This window comes from Nomascus leucogenys, chromosome 9 (genome assembly GCF_006542625.1).
Source record: "Nomascus leucogenys isolate Asia chromosome 9, Asia_NLE_v1, whole genome shotgun sequence".
In the NCBI taxonomy this organism is placed as follows: Eukaryota; Metazoa; Chordata; class Mammalia; order Primates; family Hylobatidae; genus Nomascus; species Nomascus leucogenys.
The window spans coordinates 69956996-69965336 of record NC_044389.1 but is presented as its reverse complement, the minus strand read 5'-3'; the positions used below and the strand labels follow the sequence as shown (position 1 = coordinate 69965336).

General features: G+C 39.0%; 1 protein-coding gene across 6 annotated transcripts in view; it reads right to left on the bottom strand.

The window, feature by feature from the left end:
• Positions 1 to 446: 446 nt before the first annotated feature.
• The window catches only part of AFF1 (AF4/FMR2 family member 1), a 204600-nt gene continuing 196705 nt past the window's right edge, over positions 447 to 8341 (bottom strand). For 4 of the 6 annotated variants that reach the window (XM_030819098.1, XM_030819100.1, XM_030819099.1 and 1 more), the window contains 2 exons: positions 6817 to 7040; positions 447 to 5920 (listed from right to left, as the gene is read on the bottom strand). In XM_030819098.1, the coding sequence (XP_030674958.1) occupies positions 5799 to 5920; positions 6817 to 7040 (346 nt within the window). In that variant the 3' untranslated portion in view covers positions 447 to 5798. The remainder of the gene's footprint in view (positions 5921 to 6816; positions 7041 to 8341) is intronic. The other 2 variants (XM_030819101.1, XM_030819103.1) reach the window with 1 other exon arrangement.

The following is an 8341-nucleotide window of genomic DNA, read 5'->3' as shown; positions in this document are numbered from 1 at the left end:
AACACAAGGAAGTCAGATTTCAGCACCTAGGTCCTTTCCCATTTCATGAAATCACAAAGAGTATTTTTTTCTTTAATGGTGGCAAAGGGTGAAAAGGCCAGATAACCTTTAGATTCCTTTCAATACCAACATTCTACAAACCTGTCTACCCAGCAAATTTGGAAATAGGCAAATTTGGTCACTGCTACACCCTCCAGTTTATGTTAGGATAAGAAGCCACACTGGTGATGTTAGGCCAATTTGTGTCTGATTATGATCTTGGTGAGATCAACTGAATGGAAGGACAAGCTGCCTTCTGAACACAGTTGTTTCTCCATTCCAGCAATAAATATTGTGAATAAGGGCACACTGTTCCATGAAACTCCTTGGCTATAGATGGCAATTTCACATAATGATATTAAGAATTACTGTATTCAGGTAAAGGGAAAGCATGGATTCAACCCCAATGATTTCTCGAAATTTTTATTAATTTTTTTGTTTTTTTACAGCTTGATCCTCTTATGAAAAGGAGAGAATTTAAAGATGAACAATTACATTTTTTGTTTAAACAGCAATTAATCCTCATTACAGAGAACAAAAGATCTGTGGCACATTGTCTTTGGAAAGATCTTTTGCAGATTTTTCTTCTAAAAAAAACTATAATTCTCTCACAGATCACATATTCTCTTTCAAACGACTATACAAGGCAGCTAAATTTTATTCACAAAGCCCCAAGTTGCAGTTCCATTGCTGAAGTAGGTAAAATACATGGAGTTCCCCTTAATTTGTGTTGCACATCTTCCCATTGAGAGCATCACTGCTTCCCTACCCTATGTACAAAATCATTGTGTTGATGATAGCTGGCACGTTATTCCACAGTAATTAAAGAAAAACTCATTAAAGATAGACCAGTGATTTCCATTTATCAACTGGAAAATTTACTCCTTTTTAAAACAATTTTAATAATACCAAGATTTGACTTTCCTCCAAAGTTATAAGAAAGCAAAAAATATAATATAATATAATATATAACGGTAATAAATAAAAAAAAGGCAACCCTGCTCAGGTATCATCCAAAACATGATCACATTCAGAAAAAAAAATTAAAACAAGATTTGGGACACATGTGTGCGTACATACACACATACACACACACACACACACACACACAACCCCAACATGAACAGTGTATACTTGTTATCTGAGGGGGATATGCAGTAATTTTAACAATACATGTTGATGGCCTCAACAAAGGTGAAGTTAATACTGCCTGTGTTAAGTATTGCTTAAAAAATCTACTTTTAAGCAAAGCAAGTTGTCTTCCTTAGGTCAGCCACTGCCTGGTCCGACCAGTGCAGCTTGGTCAGCCTCACTATGAGTGGTCTTATTCCCTTGTCCTCTCCAGGCCGATATACTAATATATAGGCTCACAAGGAGCTGTAGGGTTTCCCTCCTGCCCTCTTAGGTAGAGAAGTATAGGCACTTCTCTACCCAGTACAGTGCCTGCTGATCTCTGATGCTCAGTGGAACAGAATATAGTGTCATTTCCTCCTAACAATAAGAAATTTATAGCCACCTAAAGAAAAGTATTTGTCAACTCACCATAATTAAGAACTGAAGAACATGGTCAGTGCTCACAATTCATGAAGAGATGAACACTCCAAGTCACCGAGAAACCAACACAACTGGATTGCATATTTGAGGTTCACATGGTGGCAATACCACTTGCAGTGTTTGAAGGAAAAGCCCCAACACTATGCTGTTCTGCCATTACACCTCCTTCCAATAGAATGACACAAAATAAAGGCACAGGAAAATACCTTACATCCATTAATCCTAAGTGGGACCCAAAACAAAAGAGGCAACTGGCTCAAGAACGGGAGGGGAAAAAAGGTACTGCCATAATTGATCCTAGCATCCCTTCATGGCTGCAATGCGTAACTCTCACTTTTCAGTGAGAAAAATCTATACTCTTGTGTTTCTAAAGGAAGCACAAAATATTCTTGCAAGATTTAAATACTGCTAATCAGTGGCAAAGAGTGTAAACAGATGAAATGGCAAAGTTTTAAAAGTTTTTTTGTAGTGTTTGGGAAAATAAACAATCTGTGGTAGGAAGCAAGCAGGTTTAAGTACATTAAAAAAAAAAAAAAAAAGCCCGAAAGCCCAGCCTCAAGCCTCAATCTACTTTAAGATGCACAAATACAACTCAAACTTCATAAAGCAGAGGAGTAAAAGGTGCAAGAGCCACGTAGCATCCCTGAAGCCATGGTGAAACCAACACAGCAGACAGCAGTATTTAAAAACTGGGTTCAGTCAAAGGCACAATTCAATCAACCTCTTATTCTCTGTTTAAGTGTATGTATTTATATCCCTTTGTATATCAGAGATAAGTTTTGTTAATTGTAGAGGACACAATGGCTTTCTTTTTGCTTCTAAAAATTACTGAAGATGAATCATAATAAAACAGTAAGCTCCTGATGCTAGTAACATTAATGTGTAAGATACCAAATAAGGCAAGTTTTCAGCCAGAAAGGGGTAGGGGGTTTTAGCTTTCTAAACATCCTGAGACCTGAAATTAAAGGATACGGGACAAGGGAGATAAGTGTGGTCCAATCTGTCCAAGGGAAATAGCTACACATTTTGGTCAAAACAGATAATATGAAGGTCTTTTTGTTACAAAATATTAGATGCTTTTCCCATTCAGTATTGTGATGAAATCATAATATCAGACAGTCAAATTCTCCTCCTATTGTGATTCTATTTCTGATAAATGCTTGCTGGGCCCTCTCACTCCTCACCACTGCTACTAGGTGGCCAATGTTTTCACAATCCGAACCCAGTATAATTTGATAAATTTTAGTAAAGTGTTTTTTCATTATTTAGCAGGGCTCTTAAATTCAGTAATTCACAGAAAGGACAGAAACATTAAACACTTTTAAAAATAAAACAGTGTTCTTCCATTTCCTACTAAAGACACACAGACACACAGACACACACACACACACACACACCCCTTGTAGTGCTAAAGGCAAGATTTACACTCTATTTTCACTCCTTAAGATGCTTTGCATTTGTCTTACTGTGAAGTGTGTACTATTATTGTTATAAGAACTCTGCATATTCTAAGGCTTAATTTGATAATCTAGCCCTTTCAAATGATCTACCTTGGTACAGATTTTGCCTTTGGGAATTGTAAGCATGCAGTGAAAAAGTGCAAATGATTTTAAAAATCCTTTAGACTTCTATATACAACTGTAACAGCAAAAAGACCCTATGAACATTAAGGATTCATCAGCCACTACCTTTCACATACTCTATTAAAAAGGTTACCATTAGTTATTCTCTTTTAGGTACAATGCAATAAGGATCAGAAATATCCAATGACCAAAGCAGTACAAATTGATCTATGCACATTTGTTACTTTTTCAAGGGACAAAGAAAATCTTTGTATCAAGTTCAGAAAAAAAAAAAACAAAAAACAAAAACCCACAAAGAGTAAGGCCACTGAAAAAGCAATCTGTTTTACAGCTGGCGGAGAAATCTACTTGGAAATGTCTTCGGTCAAGGGAGCACTGTGGCTTGCCAACAGAACATGCACATGCTCTGGCACAATCTGCATAGACGGGACCTGCCATAAATAACACAACCCTTCACAATTGACAGGTGGCTTGTTCTAGGGAATGATGGGGCAAAAGGGGAGGGGATGGCTAAGGGAGCAAGGAAAAAAGAAAGATGTTAAATAACATCTTCAATATCGAAATAAAGCCTGATTCTGGTGCCTTGTCCCTTACATATAACAGATGGACACACAATGCTACAAACACACAAAACCTACCAGGCAATTACTGTTCATTTAACACAGGTTTTTAAAACTAGTAGTTTAAAAAGGACCAGGGCTTTGCTTTATAACATGAATAAATGAAAACCGGTCATCAGGAATCACACATCAAGGTCTTATGCTCAGATATGACTACAGCTGTCATTCTCTGGCTTTCACCTAAACATGAGGGACCAGACCTCTGACTTAGTGACAACCAAAGAATATTCTGGAGAAGAAACTGAAGGAACAGCCTCACACAGACCACTCACACTGTGAGAGAGAAGCATCGCTCCCATCCCTCGACACATCCCTTTGTGTATTTACAAACTACCAAGAGAGTTCCTGCATTCATCATAGGGATCTTAGATGTCTCCGTTATAAATAAATATGGTTCTCCCTCCTCCACTAACAGGAAAATGTGAAACATGCTTGGAAGGAAACATGTAGACGGACAGAATAGGACAAAGGTGGAGAAAAAATAGTTATAGAGATGACACTCCTCAATTGTAGTAAGTGTGCAAATTCTACTTCTAAAAGGGATAAAAAAGAATTGACTTTTAAAAACACTGCACTCAAAGTAATGTTTCCAATAATAACCTTTAAAGTTTGAATGAAAAAGAAAAATCTGTGCTTATGGGCACATGGGATTTCTGATTGTGTTATTTCATTTTAGGTCATTCAAAATGGACTTGGTTTAATGTATACACTATGGCAATAACTTACGGAGGGCCACAGTTCCTCCTCAACCAAATCAAATCTAGCTGAGAACACTCTGGAGTGAAGGCATGTGGTGATGAGTTTTTCAAAAGTCTAACTAACCACCCCAAATCTCTACATCCTCTCAGGGAGTTAACTTCCCCTAGACAATCAAGGACTCTGAAAGTCTAGTTTTGCTATAAATATAAAATAATTTGTAGCAGAAAAATATAGCCTCTCTAAGAAGCAGATTTCATTTTTCTTGTTCACTGACAAAACTCTGAGTTGGTTGGACAACATGAGTTACCACATAACTGTAGACCACAGATCAGCACCTCAAATTCCAGCTCTACTTAAACAAAACTTTAAAAGCACTTTAGCCATCTGGTCAGGTATAAATGTTGGTTCCCTTCTTCCCCAAGGCAGGAAATTCAGAATAGAGGCAACAGTGACTGCCCTGTTAGAGAGTACCTTTCGCTGAAGCAGGGGTGGGAAATGGCAGGGGTAGGAAATGGCAGCGCCAAGTCGTCCTGTGCAGACCTCGAGGCGGCACCCCATGTGCTGTGGCTCCTCCTCGCCGCTCCGACGTGGGCTGACTTTCAGCACAGTAATGAGAAGTCAGAGCTGGGGTCAATGTGCAGCGCTCTAGGCAATGGGGAGATGGGGGGCAGCAGGAGCGGGGGTTGCCTTCAATTTTATAAATTACAACAATACTTGGTATTATCAAGCCACTGTTCATTGGCAGAAAGTGGGGCACAGTGGAGTCCTTCATTACTTATGGTTTACAGATGGCCATTAGAAGTTATTAAACAAATATTTCTCCCAAAACTCAAAAGAAAAAAAATCATCCACAAAACCCTTCACCAAAAGTCAGTGTTAAAAAAAAAATTTCCTTCTGGGAATGGACTAGTGTGGCTACTGAGACGATGTGAAATTCACTTTCAGAGTTGAAACTGTTTCTCATTTCATTTGCAACTTGTATCCTGCTGGTTAAAAAAAAAAAAATAGAAATGTTTCTAGACCATTCATACACCCATTTAAGCTACATTGCACTTCTGTCCTTTAGTTAGGAAGGGCAAGATCATCTCTGGGGCCAGCCTCCTCATCTCTGCTTCTGCATAACCATAGTGTCCAACCAATGATCACACCGTTGTTGAGAGTTTAAGTGGACAAATGTCCTGGCCATCTCATGGTGCTTCTGTTTTAGAGTTTGGTGTCCTGATGAAACAAACGTCTGGACTGTTTTTGAGGCTTCCAATGTGCAAAAACAGTTCCCAAGGCATTGAATCAACCTGGGGCTCCATTAAGGTGTTTTGGTTAATTCTTGTAGCTGCTGAAAACCCTGTCGTGTATAGTGCACCAGGTCCACCAAACTGCTGTTGAGGGCCAAGGTGCACACATTTGTGCTGAGCCGAGCAAAGAATTCTGCAAAAACAAAACGAAACAAAAAACAAACAAACAAAAAAAAAACAAGTAAATACACAAGCACACACAAAAATTAAAATGGAAACAAAAATTCAAGGTTCCAGAAGGTACGTCCCCACAATATTCTGCACTTTATCACAGCAAAAAAAATCACAATCTATTGTAATTGCTTGCTAATTCTCCACTAGACTACAAACCAGGTTTGCTTTAGAGCTGAATCCATAATGCTTAGCACAATGGCTGGCACTTGGAAAACACCAAATTTATACCTTTGCCTCAAAGGATGCATTAATGAAAAAAAAAGTTAAAAGCATCATCAGTTCGATAAGACAGATAAGGCCCTAAGAGGCTATGTCGAAAGTAAGTGGTTACAGCCAGCTGGCTCCAGCTCTCCGGAACCTTGCATTTCTCCAAGGTTCTTCCCCAAACAAGTCTCAATAATGTTTACTACACTGTATCTCTCGTACTATAGCTACTATCTTTCTTAACATATACTAAAAACAAACAATAATCTCAGTATTTGGGTTATACTACTTTGTATCTCCAATGTGCTGAGCCTGGGAACAACCAGTGACTCTTCTTCATTTGCCTTGCCTTTCAGCTAGCATTTCGGCTCAGGCTGAAATAATGACAGCAGAATTTCAGAAGGGGCAAAGTGCTAAAGCCACTTCTATTTTGGTTTTGCTAAGATCTAGCCACAAAAATTCAGCTCCATGCCACAGTGCTCAAGGAATAATTGCAACTAGGTTTTGAGGCAGAATGGAGAAAAGATAATTAAAGTAAAACAGCTACACATTTCCTTTTCTCCAAGAAACTGAACTTAAAATATAAACCAATATTTTTTTCCTCCCAATCCAAACACCCCAGTAATTACCACCACAAAGCCATTTATTTACCTTTATTCTTCCTTGTGAGGGCCTCGGCCTGTTCCCAAAGGTCAAAGGCGGTAAGAACATGGGACGTGATGGTGACATAGGAAGATGTCATATTCTGGATGGTGACTGGGGTGCTGATAGTGGCAGTCACCCCACTGCTCCCCACACTGCCAGCACTTGACTGGGACCCTACGGAGCTGGCAGGAGAAGGCATTGGGGAAAGAGGGGATGGTGTGCCTGTGCTTCTGGGAGGCAGAAGAGAAGAGATAACTGGTCAGTCAGTCACCAGTAGACCCCTGGATCACAGATTTACGTGTCTGGAACTACAGTCCAAGACACAAAGTTTCACTACACACCTGCTAAAATGATAACCACTGCTAAAGTCACTCCTACAAGGTCAACAAGACACCCTGCTGGGCTAATCTGTGTTCCAAATATGCTTTCCCATGCCATTCACACAGTCTACTTCCTCTGCCTGGAATCTCCTAGTAAGACAACACTCCATGTATGTAATGTAGGCATATGTATGTGTGTGTGTGCACCCACCTGTATTTCATCCTTTCATCCACTCAATAAATACCAACTGAGCACCTGGCTCTGTACCATGCATTCTTTTAGACACTGTGGATACCCTGGATATATCACAGCTTCCTTTCTGCCACCACTTGAACATCTCTCTTTTCTTACATTTATCTACTGTTTATTCCTTTTCCTGGGCCACAGCAGAAATAACATTTTATTAATTTTTGCATTACTAACACTTAGCACAATAGGTGCTAAAAGTAGGCTCCTGATAAATACTTGCTGAGCCAATGAATCAACTAATATAAGTATCATGCATCAGAAGACTCTATCTCCTCTTCACTCCACTCTTGGCTGAATATCTGGACCTGCAAGTTAACGTGACTCAATGTGGATTAAATAAAAAAGAGTTAATGAATATAAAATGGAAAGATGGCTCAGCGGCAGTAGCCTCATGATGTTACACCTGCCGTTTGGGCTACACAGACCTAGCAGAATGTACATTTGCAAGGAGTAGAGTGAAAGCTCCATGAGGGCAGTGGTTCTTGTCTGCTGAATCCCCAGTACCTAAAACAAGGCTTGGTATGAAGAAGGTGCTCAGTATATACTGGATGGACAAATGATTGAAGGAGTTATGTAGAATAATGTGATTGACGATCTATTAGCTTAGAATAATATCTCAGATGCGGCAGCCATGAAAATCTTCAGAGGTAATATGAAGTTACTTCTTAATCAGGACTTTCTTTTTTAAGAGAGGCCATATGGGAGTCTCTTCTTTTGAATGTGCTAGAAATAGGGCAGTCGTGTAAGTGATATTCTTAAAATAGCAAAACTTATCAGAACTAGGAACTTCACAAGGAGTATGACCAAATTAAAAAATACTAGGCAAGGACTACAGGGAAGAAAATTCCAGCTTCATTTTAAAAACACTTGTACAAGGATTTTTTCTAATAACTTACAGCATACATGAACAATTTTAGTTCACAAAATGGGGAAAAGAATTTTGCTAAAGATAATCATTTTC